This window comes from Macaca nemestrina, chromosome 8 (genome assembly GCF_043159975.1).
Source record: "Macaca nemestrina isolate mMacNem1 chromosome 8, mMacNem.hap1, whole genome shotgun sequence".
NCBI classification, from domain to species: Eukaryota; Metazoa; Chordata; class Mammalia; order Primates; family Cercopithecidae; genus Macaca; species Macaca nemestrina.
Genome location: NC_092132.1, coordinates 28,902,718 through 28,922,852, shown reverse-complemented (window position 1 = coordinate 28,922,852; position 20,135 = coordinate 28,902,718). Strand labels below are relative to the sequence as shown.

At 39.8% G+C, this 20,135-nt stretch overlaps 1 protein-coding gene across 1 annotated transcript; it reads right to left on the bottom strand.

The window, feature by feature from the left end:
• Positions 1-2,671: 2,671 nt before the first annotated feature.
• On the bottom strand, positions 2,672-5,656 carry LOC105475951 (lysophosphatidic acid receptor 1). The gene has a single exon (XM_011731472.3). The coding sequence runs from the start codon at positions 5,397-5,399 to the stop codon at positions 4,305-4,307; it is 1,095 nt and encodes a 364-aa protein (XP_011729774.2). The 5' UTR covers positions 5,400-5,656; the 3' UTR covers positions 2,672-4,304.
• Positions 5,657-20,135: the final 14,479 nt, after the last annotated feature.

Here is a 20,135-nt window from a genome sequence, read left to right as displayed (position 1 = left end):
AGCTGATCTCATAGAAGTAGAGACAAAAACGGACATTACCAGAGGCTGGAGGGTTGGAGAGTTGGGGAAAAGATGTTGGTCAGAGGAGGAATAAGTTCAAGAGATCTATTGTATAGCATGGTAACCATAGTTAATGATGCTATGTTGTATTCTTGAAAAATGCTAAGAGAGTGGATGTTGAGTGTTCTTGCCACAAAACAACTACTGAGATAATGCACATGCTAATTAGATTGATTTTGCCATTCTACAATGTATATATGCCTCGAAACATCATGTTGCACATAATACATACAATTTTATCTGTCAGTTTAAAATTAACTCTTTAAAGGAAGTTCCATATCTTTGTAATTTCAGACATAATTTTTTTCTGTTTTAAAAATTTTTTTAGTTTACTTTAAGTTCTGGGATACATGTGCAGAATGTGCAGGTTTGTTAAATAGGTATACATGTGGCATGGTGGTTTGCTGTACCCATTAAAACGTCATCTAGGTTTTAAACCCCACATGCATTAGGTATTCAGACATAATTAATTTTATCAATCCTACAGATTTATTAATGGGAACTATTTTTTCTCATTTAAAAAAATATTTTGGCTGGGCATGGTGGCTCATCTCTGTAATCCCAGCACTTTGAGAGGCTGAGGCAGGCAGATCACTTGAGGCCAGGAGTTCAAGACCAGCCTGGCCAGCATAGTGAAACCCCATCTCTACTAAAAATATAAAAATTAGCCAGGCATGGTGACGCACACCTGTAATCCCAGCTACTCAGGAGGCTGAGGCGTGAGAATCGTTTAAATCCAGGAGGCAGAGGTAGCAGTGAGCCAAGATCGTGCCACTGCACTCCAGCCTGGGTGACAGAGTGAGACTCTGTCTAAAAAAACAAACAAACAAACAAACAAACAATCTCTCCTGCTCTGTTTGTAAGATATTCTCTCTTCTACATTGATGCTTTGCTACATGATTAACTTATTCTCTCTCGTTCTCTCCCTTTCCCGGATAACCTAGGTTAGATGTATCATAGACCGTTTTTTTCTACTACAAATAGCTGTTTGGTGGCTTTACTGAGAAGATCCTTCTGCAACCAAAGCAGGGATATGTCTCCTCTTCTGCCGCATCTTCAATTTTGTTTTAGGGTAAACATCAGGGATATACTATTGATCCTATTTGTAATGTTCAGCCTGGAATGGCCTCATGTAATATGTATTGAGTAATCCTCACTCAAACCCAACTAGATCTGTGCCTTGGCCTGTATTTCTACTTCTGAGAGATTAATATTCTTAGTAGCTAAAAGTAATTTCAATTTTCTCATTGGCAATCCTTTATTCAGTAAAATAGGTCATTTAAGTTGTTACTACATATATATTTTATATATAAACATATATATATGGCATCTATTAAAGCTTCTTTAATTTTAGATTTAAAAGAATTTGGCCAAAAAATATTTCCTCCAGAATTGGCCCTGGAGAAATTAAAAACACCCACTGTGACATTATGACAACTGATGCAATGGGAAAGAGGGAAAGTTTTGGCTTTGGAGCCACAGAGCCCCAGGTTTGAGACCACACTCTCTGGCTAATACTCACTATGAGTGAATGTTATTCAACAAACACAACCCGGGGCCATTCTAGGCTGAAAATTATAGATATCTAACCTCCCAGCTTCTCTAAACTACAACTGGTATAAGAATGCCTGCTTGGTGGGAGAGGTTTATGTTTATTAAAGGGGATAATGTGGGTTCAATGCCTGAGATGTAATACCTACTAGAAGTCAGGACTTTCCCCTTCTGCTTCTCCCCTGTCCTCCCACTCACACACCTGTGTTGTCCTCGGTAGGCCCCTGCTCTAGGCCAGGCCCAGGAGCCTGGTGCTCCCAGGATTTTGCATTATTTCATCTCCTGTCTGCACTTCTAGCCCTTTCTTTTTACCCGATTTGTTCCTTCTGCTTTTTCATCTTCCTTTTGTTTTTCCTCCCACATCTATTGGAGCTGACAAAATTGAAGACTCGCCTGTCAAGTAATGTAAATGTGTAAATAAAGCAGAAATAAGATAACAGTGAGTGGTAAAGATTGTGGAAAACTAGGGAATGTTTGCTCTACCGACAAATACTCAAAACATAGTAAGCACACACACACACACACACACAAAATATATATATATATTTTTTATTGAAAATGATTTATTAAAGTCCAATTAGTATGCTTTTCATTTCAAATAATCCATACAGCCTCCAGAAAAATATGCACATGCGTAAAAGTCCAAGTTCATTTCTTTCACTTCCAATATAAAGTATTCTGTATTTTGTAAAAAGTATGTGCAAACACCTTTCTGCTAATTGAGTCCCCACATTCTTTTCACTACAGGTACTTTACAAGTCTGCCCTCTGCTCAAACAGTAACCGTGCACTGATGACCTCCTTCCTAGACAGTCATTCATCTCCCAGACTTCTTTCTCTCAGACATCCTCCTGACCTCCCCTGACCTGCTTCACCACTGTGTTACTTCACTGGTCACTTGTTACAGCAAACTGATGCAACTACTACTCTACCTGGACAACGTATTAAACAGGTATCACCTAATAGGGCAGCAGCCTATTGGGGTGATTCCTGGAGAATACACAGTAACCAATCACATACTGACACACTCAACCCATTTGCTACAGATGGACCCTAACTAATTGATATGACAATCCTTTATTCACTCAGCACATTTGGTTTCTTTGAATTTTCTTCAATTTTACATTGCAGGTGTGGCTACCAAGAGCTGGATAACGAGTCACTCAAACAAAGTTTGGAATTGCGAGATATATTGGGATACCTTGATTCTTGAGACAGTTGAATGCTTCTAGTTGATCTTGTTATATTAAAAAGTCACTCTCAACTAAACTGACCACTGCATTTCTTTTGTAAAAAGGTCATTTGACTGGCTTTTCCTCACAACTGCCACCCATGCAGTGCAAACGCAGGAAATCCCTTTTTATGAAAGGTATAAGTAAAAGATGACATTTCACATTTTTTGAAAAAAAGAATCCTTCATGGGAATATGTCCTAATAATCAATTATATGGACAAAGTTTATGCACACAAAATTTCTGCAAAATGAAAATTAGAAATAACCTAAACAGCTAACAACATGGGAATGGTTAAATAAACTGAGTTGCATCCATTAAATGGAATATAATATAGCCATTAAAATTGTTTTTGTAAAATTTTTAATACCATAAGAAAATGTGGCAATTTTGCAATGAAAAAGATCTACTTATAAAACTGTTTACAGTATGATTCCAATTATGTAAAAAAGGTATACAATACCTACATAGGCATATATGGGGGTTGCTTTTGAAAGGTGGTTCCTTCTGGGTTGTGATATTATCAGTAAAAAATTTTGCTTTTTTATACATTTCTGCATTTTTCAAGTTTTCTGTGATGAGTATATTATTTTACAAAGACTACGAAAACTTTCCTCTGATACACTGGTAATTAGAATGTACTTGGGTATTTTAAATATGTGGGAACAATATTACAGTGCTTCATCTTCTATGACTTTTTTGGAATACATATCACTTTGGCAAAAATTTACATTCCCTGTTTTAAACTTGTTACAACATTTTAATTAAACAGTTAATATTGTCATTAGAGCATTGTTTGCTTCATAACCTAAACAAATACTGGCTTTGAAGTCTAGGTTCTATTTCCTAGAAGATTTAAAATTAGTATCCTTTTAATCTTTTTAAGTAAGGCATACTACATACATACATTACATGCATGCTTTCTAAACAAAAGATAATTCCAGCTTACAGTTTTCCTATGTAAGGGAAAAAATGGAATTATGTTAGTTTAAAAACAGTCCATAGTCTCATCCATCACAAACATGCTGATAGGCATAAACATGTTTATTAAGTGAAACGTATCCTTTAAAAATAAAAAAGGGAAGGCTGTATATAAATGAAGCTGTGGATTCAACTAGTCAGAATTTATCCTGACTTGCACCAAACCACACAAAATCTTTTTAAAGTCTAGTTAGTGTAGTCTAAATGGACACTCCAGAGTCTGTTCTTGAATTCCATTGCAAGAGCTCCACTTCCTACTTTCAGAAGGGATGGGGATCAAGGTGAGGGTTGTCACATAAGCTAATTTTCAATATATATCAAGTCTTGTGGGGCCTAGGAACAAATACTGTCATTGGTTAGTGTTTAAGTACATGAGTTGACATTTCTCCTCTCTCACACCCCACCTTGCCCTGGCAATTGGGTAGGGGGAGACTGTTTATCCTCCAAGAGAGGACGGCTGGTTCCTCATCTCAGTTTCCGTTCTAAACCACAGAGTGGTCATTGCTGTGAACTCCAGCCAAGATGGTGTGGTTGAGGGAGGAAGCCGAGCGGTCTGAGCCTTCTGTGGGGCCGCTGGGGTTCTCACTGCGTTGGCAGCAGAGGATCTGCCTAAAGGTGGCGCTCATTTCTTTGTCGCGGTAGGAGTAAATGATGGGGTTCATGGCAGAGTTGAATTCAGCAAGGAGAAGGAAGAATTTCTCATAGGCCAGCACGTCGCACTGCGGACAACACACGTCTAGAAGTAACAAAACCAATCCAGGAGTCCAGCAGATGATAAAGGCCCCAAGCACAATGACCACAGTCTTCAGAAGACTCATCATGGTATCCCGATTCCGCCGGGGTCCAGAACTATGCCGAGACATTCTCATAGTCCTCTGGCGAACATAGCCAAAGATGTGAGCATAGAGAACCACCATTACCACAAAGGTCACCAAGTTGAAAATGGCCCAGAAGACTAAGTAAGAGTTGCTGTACAGGGGTGCCATGTTGGAACAATTTTCAATATCACAGATACAGTTCCACCCCTCACTGGGTATAGCACCCATAACGATGGCCATAGTCCAGATGACCACAATGACCACCACTACCCGCCGGTTGCTCATCCGTGTGTGGAGCTGCATGCGGAAAACCGTAATGTGCCTCTCGATTGCAATAGCCAGTAAGTTGGCCACAGATGCCGTCAGGCTGGTGTCAGTGAGGCCCTGACGAAGGAGCCATGTGCTAACAGTCAGCCTCCGAGTATTGGGCCCTGTGTTGAACATGAGATAGAAGTAGGCCAACCCAGCAAAGAAGTCTGCAGCAGCCAGATTAGCCATTAGGTAATAAATAGGAAAATGGAAGCGGCGGTTGACATAGATTGCCACCATGACCAGTAGGTTGGCCAACATGATGAAGATACAAACAGTGATTCCAAGTCCCATCACCAGCTTGCTGACTGTGTTCCATTCTGTGGCAAGATGCTTTCCACTTCGGTTATAAAAGAAGGCAATGGATTCGTTGTAGAAGCACTGTGGTTCATTCATGGCTGTGAACTGGGGCTGTGAAATTACAGGGATGGAAGTAGAGATGGCAGCCATGACAGCTCTGTGGTTGTAGATGGTGAATAGGCCCCAGAACTACGAGAGACAAATGTTCTTGTTTGCTGATCAGATCAAGGTCATGCTAGGAGAAGCTGTGTATCTGATGCTGTAGGAGTCAGTCCTGAGAAGTCAGGTACTCAGACAGGTGGATGGGGAGCTTCATAAATCAGATGTCCACCTGGCGTGGCGCCCCCAGCGCCCCTGACTTCTGTGCCCCTTCCTCCATTCATTGGCTCGACAGCCCTCGCTGGCTGCAGGGCCGGGGCTAGGGGGTGGCCTTAGCCTCCCATTCATTATCTCAGCAGCCTCAAAATATATATTTACCAAGCAAAATACATCAGCATGTTGGATTTGGCTTATGGCCGCCATTTTATGAGCTTGCCTACCAGCAAATGCATAGGTAGTCATTGTTCCCAAATCTCAGGTATCATTGTGCTGCTGACACTCAAATTTGAGTTGTAATTATGCAGTATTTTTAATAAAACTTTCTTCTGAAAGCATTCACACATGATATATAAGAAGGCATGGATTGCTTTGCCTATGTAGGGATGTAATAATCAGGATGTATATGCTTACTCGTCTCCACTAAAGAAGCTGTAAATATAGCCAAAACTGTTCCATGATACACATACACAAAAACTTGAGAAATAAAGCTAAAAGTCTTTTGAGAAACAGACACATTCCAGTGTAATAAGACACTGTGCAGATTCCAGGTACCTCTATAGAATGCCAACATTCCTTGATCCACTGTGTGAGTACCAAATTCTGTACTAAATGCTAGCTTGGGGCCCTGAAGTGAGTTAATCTAATTAGACTTCCTCATCTATCACAAAAGCTTCTTAAATTATTTCATGTGCTTCACCAGTAACCTCTACACACCTAAAAGTAAAGACGAGATTTCCAATGAGTTTATATCACTCAACCAGGCTAGTGACCTGCTAAGGCAGCTATCCCAACTCCAATCCATGTTTTAGTCTTGAACCAGGCCTCATGTCTAAGACAGAGAAGAGCAATCCGTATCAGCTTCTATGCAGTCAACCAAAGGGACATATCCACCAGCAGGGTAAATATATTTGTTACCTTAAACTGAACTATATGCTTATATGGATGTCTCAACATCTAGGATATGACATTTTGAAGATGCAGGACTGTGTTATAATAATAATGATAATAATATATGGACTGAAATGTGTTTGCCCAAAATTTATATGTTGAAAGCCTAAGTCCCAATACTTCAAACTGTGACTGCATGTGCAGATAGGATCTTTAAAGAGGTACTTAAATTAAAACGAGGTCATGAGGGTGGGACCTAATCCAATATGACGGGAATCTTTGTAAGAGGAAGTCTGGACACAGAAACATGTGGTGGGAAAACCGAGTGAAGACACAGGGAGGAGACCGCCATCTACAAACCGACGAGAGGAGCCTCTGAAGAAACCAACCCTGCCAACATTTTGATCTCAGACTTCCAGCCTCCAGAACTGTGAGAAAATAAATTTCTGTTGTTTAAGCCAACCTGGACTGTAGTACTTTATTACATAAGCCTTAGAAAAATGGTAAGAACCATAATATATTAAACATTCATTACATCCCTAGCACTAGGGCAACCATACAACTTTTGGAACCAGACTTTTTTTCTTCCAGTTTCTTCTTCTTGGGGTTCGCCATTGAACAGAATAATTGAAAGAGATTAACAGTCTTTCAGCATGAAAAGCAAAAGAGGATCGTGAGATTTTAATCCAGCCCATGTGATTATCATGTGGACACTATGCCCTGAGGGAAGACCAATGTGGAAACCTCTTTTTCTTTGCCCCTCTTCCTCCCTCCAGAAAGGATCCCCTGGTGCCATCCAGCAGGAAACAGAGCCAAGGGTGGCTGCAGGCTGGCACCCTTGGGGATAGGAAGCTGAAGGAGATAGAAAGATCAAGTAGCTGCAGGGAAGGAGGAAAACAGACAGGAGGTCCAAAAAAAAAAAGAGGCTGTGTGCCAAGCCAGAGGACAGCCAAGTAGGCACCATACAGTTGAGAAATAAGCACTACAAGAAGCCAGAAAAATGTCCAGTGGAGCAGGGTAGTGAGGCCCAATATCAACAAAGTCTTGCACAAATACATTTGAAGTATGGTTACTAGAAATGGATGACCTCTTGCTCAAGGCTCAGAGCACCGGGAATGCAGCGAAATAATGTCAGGCTCCATAAGCAGCATCTACCATCAAAACCTCCAGTCAGACTCTTAGCATGTGTGCTGTGTGGAATGGAATGTGGGTCCTACACCTGTGCTGTTTGCTTTTTTTCAGACAAATGTGCAAACTGATAACAAGACCATCTGCTTCTTCATCCTTAGATATAAAAGATGCCTACACATGCAGCAAACTTATCATTTTCCTCCCTGTAACTGCTTGTCTGATTGCATAAATATGTTAGTACAGTTCCATTTAATAGTTATTGCTTTAAAATTTTCTAATCCTCAGCTTTGTTTATAAATTCTTAACTTCCCAAGAATGCAAAAGTATCAAGTTAATTTCTTCAATTACAATATCAACAATAACAATACTGCTTTCTTAGAATTGAAATCCAAATTTCTGTCTTTCCATGATGCTGCTTTAAGGAATGATAGGACATAATATTTGAAAGTTACGAATGCAACTAGATAAACAAGGACGAATCGGGATTTCTGACAAGGCAGTGTGACCTGCGACATAAAGCCTTGTTGTCACCTCCCTTGCTTCACACTTCCAACTCTGGTTTTTCTTGCTTGGGTCTGCCCCAATTCTACCAACAATTCCTGAGATTCTGAACCAATGTGGCTTCAGTTGCCAGCACAGCCGATGTCTTTGACCTTCTGCTCATCTTCAACCAATGAATATTGGTTAAATAAATCCTCTTTCCTATTAGTTTGATCGATAGTATAGTGGAATATTTCAAAAAGGGATCTTAAGAAATCAGGAATAAAGAACACAAAAAATAGACCCTCAAACATTTACAGAAGACACAAGTGTTACCTTAAAGTTTAAGTCTATCATAGACAGATACTGCTGGTGCACAATATCTATTTTACCGATTTTATCCTCCACCTTGTCTACCAAGAAGTCTGAGTGCAGAAAAAAAGATGGTACTAGAGTCCTGTACACTGTCCCAGCCAAGCTAGCCGTGGCTGAGGTTTGGTTAAATCAGGTGAAGAAATTACATGGTTTTATATTTTTTGTCCTTCTTCTTTAGTTTCCAAGCTAATATTACTTTGAAAATACATGCAATTTTACCTTTGTTAAAATAAAGGAGAAAGGGGCCCTTGGCACATATAATAAAACCAGCAGGAACCCTCTAGAGCCATGTTCTCTAAAATGGAACCATTTACCTCAGGGGGTAATGTAGAAAGAAAACATTAGGACTTTTATGTTTTGTCTTACTCTTTAAAAAAGTTTTAGCTTTTACTTATGTTTTAAAATATATACAATATGCAATATGGTAGAATATGTACACAATGTCTAAAACACACCTATATATTGGGGTGCCTGATCAAAAACTGCTCATTGAGGAGAATATGATGAATAGGGTTTGGAGACCACTACCTCAGATGATTAACTCCGTGGTGGCAATTTCCATGGAAGGTTGAGATCTGGGGAAAAGCTGGTGGAGATAGACCAGAAGGTACACACAGAGGCGGTCAAAAGGCCTAATATACTGATCACTCCCTGTCTAATGTTTTCCTTATAACCACAATTCGTGCCTTCTGTTAAGTGCACAGGCTTTGTAATCAGACAGACTCTGCCTCCTTTACTTTCTTTCTGCGTGAACTTAGGGCAGTATCTTCCACTATTTAAGTCTCGATTTTGTTTCTAGAAAATGGAATTAGTAGTGTCTAAATTATATGGGTTATTATAAAGACTCAATAAGATCATAGAGATAAAAGGACTTAACATATTACCTGACAAGTAGTAAGCTCACAACAAACAATAGCTATTGTTATTTCTATTTGATCCTCACTTTAAAGACCCCTAAACCCAAAGATCTAGGCAAAGAAAATTCCAAAATTTTTGCCTGTGGCTTATGGGTGGTGATTTCTTACTCCTTAAGTAAGAGTAAAGGACTTGCCAGGTATTGTTCTGTCTTCACATGTATTCACCATTAAATCCCTGTGAGCTAGATAATATTACTTCTTCTTTTAACTTATCACAAAACTAAAGCACAAAGAAGTTGAGCAGTAACTTACCCAAGATTATGCAGTTTACAACCCAGAAAATCTAGCCCCAGAGCCTGTGTTTACCTGCTAGCCAAGGGTCTCTCAACCTGAGCATTATTGACATTTGGGGCCAGATAATTCTTTGTTATGGGGGCTGTTCTGTTCTTTGTGGGGCAGTTAGCAATCTCCCTGCCCCCTGCCCACTAGATGCCAATAGCACCTCCCCCTCAGTCTTGGCAATCAAAAATGCCTCCAGACGTGGCCAAATGCCCCCTTGGGGGCAAAATTATCTCAAGTTGAGAACCAGTGTTGCACATCAACCAACCCTCTTTATTGCTTTAAAAATTGTTTTTGTCCTTAATCTTGAGTTAGGTAATACTGTTTTCCTCATTTTATGACAAAACTAACACACCAAGTTAATTCTTATTCTTAACTGTGTCTATAGTGCAGAGTCATGCAAAAGTTTTTAAAATCCCTGATGCTCAGCCTGCATTCCAGGTCACTTGGATCAGGATCCCTGGAGCAGAAGGGGGCATGCAGGCCTCTGTGCATTTTGAAGCTCGTCAGGCAATTCCACTGTGCAGCCAATGACAGCTCTACTCACTCTTTTAAGAATCAATTCACGGAACTATGTACTCGTTATGTACTTAGGAGTCCAACTCTGTAATTACAGGGCACTTGTACTGTCCCCACTTTCCTGAGTCTCTTCCACCAAAGGCTCACACTCTATGTCCCCCTTTCAGGCCATGCCTTGAGCATTTCCTTTCTCCACCACACATTCCTTGTCTGTATCTGCCTCCCTGTTTTTTCATGACGGTCCTTCTGTAAAGCTCTTCTGTTGTTTTTGTCCTGTCCCTGGACTCAATCACCATCAACTTTCATCTGGCTTCAGCTGAAGTCAGCTTAGACATACCCTTTTGGAAACTAGCCTCAATGCACCATCATTTTCTGTACCACCCACTATTAGTCCATTTTCACACTGCTAGAAAGACATACCTGAGACTGGGTAATTTATAAAGAAAGGATATTTAATTGACTCATAGTTCTGCATGACTGGGGAGGCCTCAGGAAACTTACAATCATGGTGGAAGGGGAAGCAGGCACATCTTACATGGCAGCAAGCAAGAAAGAGCACAGGAAAAACTACCATTTATAAAGCCATCAGATCTCAAAAGAATTCACTCGCTATCATGAGAACAGCACAGGGGAACTGTACCCATAATCCAGTCACTTCCCTCCCTTGACATGTGAAGATTACAGGTCCCTCCCTTGACAATGTGAGGATTAAAATTTAAGATGAGATTTGGGAAAGGGCACAGAGCCAAATCATATCACACCCTGAAAAGCATTCACATGGTCCCTATCAACATTACATTGTCATCTTGGATATTGCCAGTCTCCCTCCAACCACCCGATTCCAAACTAACACCACCAGATTGGTCTCCTAAAGGACTGATTCATGTCATCTATCTCTGAACCCCCAGCACTTACCGACCAGAATCTGATACATTGGGATCAGCTTAATGAATGCTTGTTGAATGTGTGAATGAATAACTTGTTCCCATTTTCTTATCTTCATCTTCCTTCCTCCCTCCCATGGATCTCTGTGGTGGCCTCTTTCTTCATCACTTTCTCCCTGCACATTTCATCACTGCCAACCCTCCTTCCTCATCCTGAGCCATTTGCCCACTGCTGAGAGTAGTGGCTGAAATATTTTCACTCGACAGAATTCAGAGCAAAGCCAGGCAGCTGTGGCTATAACTCATCTCTGCCTTTGACACCAAAACTAAGCATCGCAGACTTCAAGTTGTGGTGAGCCTTGTTCATGCTCAGATCAGCTTCTGTGTTTACCATGATTCTAGGATTGCATGTTATAATCCAAGAGTGATAGTGGAACTGCCATGGTCCTTCTGTGTCCCATCACTGAGGGTAATCCAATTTGTTTACCATAATGAAGTTGCACTGTTATCTACTGGCTTCATTCTGCAGGAAAGTAAATTCCTCCTGCAAGATCCCCATCATTCAGAGGATTTTTTTAAATGCACTAGAAATTTGTGGGAAAACATTTATCCTAAGTATTTTTCTTCATCGTCTCGGTTCTTAGGACAAACTATAGAATGGACAACCTCTATGAGAAGGAAGAACTCATGCATATGAAGAGAAACTCCTCCTCATAAGGTCAGAGCCAGAGGAGGCAGGGTGCAGGGGAAGTGGTCACTTCAGTATAACAGACAGGCAAGTGCCCATCTCCCTGACTCCCCTCTACTACCCGTCTGACAGTGACCCCTGACCGTGACCCCTGACTCTAAGGCTGGGCAAGGATGGTTCTGGACCAAAGTAGGATTCTGAAGATGGCTAATCCCTAAATCTTGTTTAGTCAGGAACTCCTCACAAACCTAATTTTCTAGAATAGTCCTCCCCCTCCCCCAACCCTTCATAAACATCAATAAGGTGTCCCTTGAGGTAATAACCCTTTAATCCTCAAAAAATAGTGAGGTTAGGTGCAGTGGCTCACACCTGTAATCCAAGTACTCTGGGAGGCCAAGGCAGGCAGATCACTTGAGTCCAGGAGCTCAAAACTAGCCTAGGCAACATGGAAAACCACCATCCCTACAAAAAATGCAAAAATTTCCCAGGCATGATGTCATGTGCCAGTAGTCCCAGTTACTTGCGGGGCTGAGATGGAAGGATCACTTGAACCAGGGAGGTTGAGGCTGCAGTAAGCCATGATCACACCACAGCACTCCAGCTGGGGTGACAGAGCAAGACCCTGTCACAAAAAAGAGGGGGGTGAGGATTTCTTCCCTTGTAGAGAAACACCTTACTTCAGACTTACCAAAGTGCCATGTTGATTGCAATTTACTTGTATAATTTAACAGCCATCATAAAGAATCCAAAAGAAAAACCACCATTTAGCACCAAAAGTAGAATTATGCTAGCTCATATTTTTGGCATAATTAATAATTCTAATCGTGCTTGTTTCATTAGGAACCTTCCAGATTAAAGAAGAGATTTTGTCTGAAAGAGTTGATGAAGGTGACTCATGATGATTTTTAAGAGTGGCAACATTTGTAAGAAAGGAAGAAAGAGAGAAAGTTTAAATGGTGAATAAAATCCTGCAAGAGTTTTTTCTGTTTAAATGGAAACTTTTTTGTGAAGATTAGATAAATAAAAGCTTCAGTAAAATTAACCAAGAAATGAGCAAGATGTCAAATGGAAGTTTTTTCAGTTTGTAGAGAAGTCACAAAAGCTGTTCCATCAGTTAATTGCCAACCCCCTCTCCAGCTTTTCCCAAAGTTAATAAACTTTATCCTGCGAGGTATTTCAAACTGTAAACTATAGAACTAAAGTGACTATTTCTATCATTTATATATTTACTCTTAGGGTTCCTTCCTCTCTGAGGAATGATCGTTTCAGTCATCCTAAACATTTCAATGTTTTTTAACCCAAAGAGATAACTGGCTGCTTTTGTATAGATTTGTTCAAGAATAAACATTAACTGGCATTGAAAGACTGCTCATAGAGTATATATTATGCATACTACTACTCGCCAGAATAAAGTTTCAGTTATTACACCTACATTTATAGATATACACATATGTGTGTCTATATACAGACAAGTAGCCTTTTATATAGAGAGACTCTGTGTATATGAAAATGAGACCTTTATTTGCTTGCGTAATGTGCCAAAATATTAAAATTAGAAACTTCAGCCAAGTGCTTCACAGTTTTGCTTGAAAATATATTTTAAAATTCATGCAAAGTTGATTCACTTTCTTGAGAATCTCAAAAGAAGCATGGGCCAATCTCAGTTTCACAATTTATTTGATTCTTAAGACTGCATTTAAAAAGAAAAAAGGGGGGGAGAAATTCATCCCCAAAAGAAAATAAATGGTAAAAATTAATCAGTGTAAATAAATGTATGATAAAAGGAAATTATTTCTTAACAATCATGATTCTCCTCTTTAATCAGAGCATTAGGAACCAGATTTTTCTCGGTCCCTAAAACTCTCCCAACTTTCTAACACAAACCTTATTTGAAGGAAACTAATGTCTGACCATTAACATAAGACATGAAAATGAGAATAGCTGCATTACATTCCCAGAAAATTTATTCATCCTTTACATTACCCTCATATTGTTCTTGAAAACTTCCCTGGTTCCTGCTACTTATCTTTTCTCCGGACTTTCATTGCACACCTTCGCCTGATTTATGTTTCCCTTCCAAGCAGGTACAACCTGCTTATGTGTCTGTCACCCCAATGAGACTGTAAGTTCCTAAGGGCAAAATCTGGGTCATTCACAGCTTCATAGACTTAAAACAATGTCTTTCTTTCTGTCCAAGATAAATAAATGCCAATTGCATTATAAGACGAGAGAGAGAGAGAGAGAGAGAGAGAGAGAGAGAGAGTGAGAGAGAGAGAGAAAGAAGAAAGAAGAAAGAAAGAAAGAAAGAAAGAAAGAAAGAAAGAAAGAAAGAAAGAAAGAAAGAAAGAAAGAAAGAAAGAAAGAAAGAAGGAAGGAAGGAAGGAAGGAAGGAAGGAAGGAAGGATAAGGAAGGAAGGAAGGAAGGAAGGAAGGAAGGAAGGAAGGAAAGGAGAGAGAGAGAGAAAGAAAGAGAGAGAGAAAGAAAGAAGGAGGGAGGGAGGGAAGGAAGGAAGGAAGGAAGGAAGGAAGGAAGGAAGGAAAGAAGGAGAGAGAGAGAGGGAAAGAGAGAGAGAGAGAAAGTGAGAAACAAGAAAGCAAGAAAAGAAACACAGCTGACATCTACATTTTCAGATGGTGTGGTTCACTGCCATCATTCACTGTTATTAACACAGTGCTACTAACACAGCTTCTGTGACCCTAAGACATGCGCCAAGGATTGGACAGCATCTCAATGCCGACCAACACATTCTCAAAATAGTTCCAACTGCTCTGGTATTAATCACAACATCCTTCCTCATTTCAGTATCTCTCCATAAATTAGATTCTTCCTGCCCCAAATAAATTACATCAGGAAAGATCCTGGTCATCAGATCCAGCACTAGAATAAAAAATTACTGCACTGAAAGAGATATACTATTCTCTCATTCATCTATTCACTCACTCATTCATTCTATTGGTTATTCTCTACGTGTCTGTGTTGTTTCTTCATTTATTTCTATAATAATCAGATGTGCAGAATTGGATTAATCCTAATTCTCAGTCCATAAGATGCCATCACCCTGATTTCATGCATGGTTCTACTTCATCTTAACTCATTTTATTTTATTGTTGGTTTATTCTGATAATGTAATAAATTCCCTTGATCCCAACACCCAGCTACAGAACTAGAATGTTGACAGTAACTTAAATCTGAGTGTTTCTTCCCTGTTTTGTCCCCTTTTCTTTTTTTTTTTTTAATTTATTTATTATTATTATACTTTAAGTTGTAGGGTACATGTGCATAACGTGCAGGTTTGTTACATATGTATACTTGTGCCATGTTGGTGTGCTGCACCCATCAACTCGTCATTTACATCAGGTATAACTCCCAATGCAATCCCTCCCCCCTCCTCCCTCCCCATGATAGGCCCCGGTGTGTGATGTTCCCCTTCCTGAGTCCAAGTGATCTCATTGTTCAGTTCCCACCTATGAGTGAGAACATGCGGTGTTTGGTTTTCTGTTCTTGTGATAGTTTGCTAAGAATGATGGTTTCCAGCTGCATCCATGTCCCTACAAAGAACACAAACTCATCCTTTTTGATGGCTGCATAGTATTCCATGGTGTATATGTGCCACATTTTCTTAATCCAATCTGTCACTGATGGACATTTGGGTTGATTCCAAGTCTTTGCTATTGTGAATAGTGCTGCAATAAACATACGTGTGCATGTGTCTTTATAGCAGCATAATTTATAATCCTTTGGGTATATACCCAGTAATGGGATGGCTGGGTCATATGGTACATCTAGTTCTAGATCCTTGAGGAATCGCCATACTGTTTTCCATAATGGTTGAACTAGTTTACAATCCCACCAACAGTGTAAAAGCGTTCCTATTTCTCCACATCCTCTCCAGCACCTGTTGTTTCCTGACTTTTTAATGATCGCCATTCTAACTGGTGTGAGATGGTATCTCATTGTGGTTTTGATTTGCATTTCTCTGATGGCCAGTGATGATGAGCATTTTTTCATGTGTCTGTTGGCTGTATGAATGTCTTCTTTTGAGAAATGTCTGTTCATATCCTTTGCCCACTTTTTGATGGGGTTGTTTGTTTTTTTCTTGTAAATTTGTTTGAGTTCTTTGTAGGTTCTGGATATTAGCCCTTTGTCAGATGAGTAGATTGCAAAAATTTTCTCCCATTCTGTAGGTTGCCTGTTCACTCTGATGGTAGTTTCTTTTGCTGTGCAGAAGCTCTTTAATTTAATGAGATCCCATTTGTCAATTTTGGCTTTTGCTGCCGTTGCTTTTGGTGTTTTAGACATGAAGTCTTTGCCCATGCCTATGTCCTGAATGGTACTACCTAGGTTTTCCTCTAGGATTTTTATGGTATTAGGTCTAACATTTAAGTCTCTAATCCATCTTGAATTAATTTTCGTATAAGGAGTAAGGAAAGGATCCAGTTTCAGCTTTCTACTTATGGCTAGCCAATTTTCCCAGCACCATTTATTAAATAGGGAATCCTTTCCCCATTTCTTGTTTTTGTCAGGTTTGTCAAAGATCAGATGGCTGTAGATGTGTGGTATTATTTCTGAGGACTCTGTTCTGTTCCATTGGTCTATATCTCTGTTTTGGTACCAGTACCATGCTGTTTTGGTTACTGTAGCCTTGTAGTATAGTTTGAAGTCAGGTAGCGTGATGCCTCCAGCTTTGTTCTTTTGACTTAGGATTGTCTTGGAGATGCGGGCTCTTTTTTGGTTCCATATGAACTTTCAAGTAGTTTTTTCCAATTCTGTGAAGAAACTCATTGGTAGCTTGATGGGGATGGCATTGAATCTATAAATTACCTTGGGCAGTATGGCCATTTTCACGATATTGATTCTTCCTATCCATGAGCATGGTATGTTCTTCCATTTGTTTGTGTCCTCTTTTATTTCACTGAGCAGTGGTTTGTAGTTCTCCTTGAAGCGGTCCTTTACATCCCTTGTAAGTTGGTTTCCTAGGTATTTGATTCTCTTTGAAGCAATTGTGAATGGAAGTTCATTCCTGATTTGGCTCTCTGTTTGTCTATTACTGGTGTATAAGAATGCTTGTGATTTTTGCACATTAATTTTGTATCCTGAGACTTTGCTGAAGTTGCTTATCAGCTTAAGGAGATTTTGGGCTGAGACAATGGGGTTTTCTAAATTTACAATCATGTCATCTGCAAACAGGGACAGTTTGACTTCTTCTTTTCCTAACTGAATACCCTTGATTTCTTTCTCTTGCCTGATTGCCCTAGCCAGAACTTCCAACACTATGTTGAATAGGAGTGGTGAGAGAGGGCATCCCTGTCTTGTGCCAGTTTTCAAAGGGAATTTTTCCAGTTTTTGCCCATTCAGTATGATATTGGCTGTGGGTTTGTCATAAATAGCTCTTATTATTTTGATGTACGTTCCATCAATACCGAATTTATTGAGCATTTTTAGCACGAAGGGCTGTTGAATTTTGTCAAAAGCCTTTTCTGCATCTATTGAGATAATCATGTGGTTCTTGTCTTTGGTTCTGTTTATATGCTGGATTATGTTTATTGATTTGCGAATGTTGAACCAGCCTTGCATCCCAGGGATGAAGCCCACTTGATCATGGTGGATAAGCTTTTTGATGTGTTGCTGAATCCGGTTTGCCAGTATTTTATTGAGGATTTTTGCATCGATGTTCATCAGGGATATTGGTCTAAAATTCTGTTTTTTTGTTGTGTCTCTGCCAGGCTTTGGTATCAGGATGATGTTGGCCTCATAAAATGAGTTAGGGAGGATTCCCTCTTTTTCTATTGATTGGAATAGTTTCAGAAGGAATGGTACCAACTCCTCCTTGTACCTCTGGTAGAATTCAGCTGTGAATCCATCTGGTCCTGGACTTTTTTTGGTTGGTAGGCTATTAATTATTGCCTCAATTTCAGAGCCTGCTATTGGTCTATTCAGGGATTCAACTTCTTCCTGGTTTAGTCTTGGAAGAGTGTAAGTGTCCAGGAAATTATCCATTTCTTCTAGATTTTCCAGTTTATTTGCGTAGAGGTGTTTATAGTATTCTCTGATGGTAGTTTGTATTTCTGTGGGGTCGGTGGTGATATCCCCTTTATCATTTTTAATTGCGTCGATTTGATTCTTCTCTCTTTTCTTCTTTATTAGTCTTGCTAGTGGTCTGTCAATTTTGTTGATCTTTTCAAAAAACCAACTCCTGGATTCATTGATTTTTTGGAGGGTTTTTTGTGTCTCTATCTCCTTCAGTTCTGCTCTGATCTTATTTATTTCTTGCCATCTGCTAGCTTTCGAATGTGTTTGCTCTTGCTTCTCTAGTTCTTTTAATTGCGATGTTAGAGTGTCAATTTTAGATCTTTCCTGCTTTCTCTTGTGTGCATTTAGTGCTATAAATTTCCCTCTACACACTGCTTTAAATGTGTCCCAGAGATTCTGGTATGTTGTATCTTTGTTCTCATTGGTTTCAAAGAACATCTTTATTTCTGCCTTCATTTCATTATGTACCCAGTAGTCATTCAGGAGCAGGTTGTTCAGTTTCCATGTAGTTGAGAGATTTTCATTGAGTTTCTTAGTCCTGAGTTCCAGTTTGATTGCACTGTGGTCTGAGAGACAGTTTGTTATAATTTCTGTTCTTGTACATTTGCTGAGGAGTGCTTTACTTCCAATTACGTGGTCGATTTTGGAGTAAGTATGATGTGGTGCTGAGAAGAATGTATATTCTGTTGATTTGGGGTGGAGAGTTCTATAGATGTCTATTAGGTCTGCTTGCTGCAGAGATGAGTTCAATTCCTGGATATCCTTGTTAACTTTCTGTCTCGTTGATCTGTCTAATGTTGACAGTGGAGTGTTGAAGTCTCCCATTATTATTGTATGGGAGTCTAAGTCTCTTTGTAAGTCTCTAAGGACTTGCTTTATGAATCTGGGTGCTCCTGTATTGGGTGCATATATATTTAGGATAGTTAGCTCTTCCTGTTGAATTGATCCCTTTACCATTATGTAATGGCCTTCTTTGTCTCTTTTGATCTTTGATGGTTTAAAGTCTGTTTTATCAGAGACTAGTATTGCAACCCCCGCTTTTTTTTGTTCTCCATTTGCTTGGTAAATCTTCCTCCATCCCTTTATTTTGAGCCTATGTATGTCTCTGCGTGTGAGATGGGTCTCCTGAATACAGCAGACTGATGGGTCTTGACTCTTTATGCAGTTTGCCAGTCTGTGTCTTTTAATTGGAGCATTTAGTCCATTTACATTTAAGGTTAAGATTGTTATGTGTGAACTTGATCCTGCCATTATGATATTAACTGGTTATTTTGCTCGTTAGTTGATGCAGTTTCTTCCTAGCCTCGATGGTCTTTACATTTTGGCATGTTTTTGCAATGGCTGGTACCGGTTGTTCCTTTCCATGTTTAGTGCTTCCTTCAGGGTCTCTTGTAAGGCAGGCCTAGTGGTGACAAAATCTCTAAGCATTTGCTTATCTGTAAAGGATTTTATTTCTCCTTCACTTATGAAACTTAGTTTGGCTGGATATGAAATTCTGGGTTTAAAATTCTTTTCTTTAAGAATGTTGAATATTGGCCCCCACTCTCTTCTGGCTTGGAGAGTTTCTGCCGAGAGATCTGCTGTTAGTCTGATGGGCTTCCCTTTGTGGGTAACCCGACCTTTCTCTCTGGCTGCCCTTAAGATTTTTTCCTTCATTTCAACTTTGGTGAATCTGGCAATTATGTGTCTTGGAGTTGCTCTTCTCGAGGAGTATCTTTGTGGCGTTCTCTGTATTTCCTGGATTTGAATGTTGGCCTGCCCTACTAGGTTGGGGAAGTTCTCCTGGATGATATCCTGAAGAGTGTTTTCCAACTTGGTTCCATTTTCCCCCTCACTTTCAGGCACCCCAATCAGACGTAGATTTGGTCTTTTTACATAATCCCATACTTCTTGCAGGCTTTGTTCATTTCTTTTTCTTCTTTTTTCTTTTGGTTTCTCTTCTCGCTTCATTTCATTCATTTGATCCTCAATCGCTGATACTCTTTCTTCCAGTTGATCGAGTCGGTTACTGAAGCTTGTGCATTTATCACGTATTTCTCCTGTCATGGTTTTCATCTCTTTCATTTCGTTTATGACCTTCTCTGCATTAATTACTCTAGCCACCAATTCTTCCACTTTTTTTTCAAGATTTTTAGTTTCTTTACGCTGGGTACGTAATTCCTCCTCTAGCTCTGAGAAATTTGATGGACTGAAGCCTTCTTCTCTCATCTCATCAAAGTCATTCTCCGTCCAGCTTTGATCCGTTGCTGGCGATGAGCTGCGCTTGTTTGCTGGGGGAGATGCACTCTTATTTTTTGAATTTCCAGCTTTTCTGCCCTGCCTTTTCCCCATCTTTGTGGTTTTATCTGCCTCTGGTCTTTGATGATGGTGATGTAC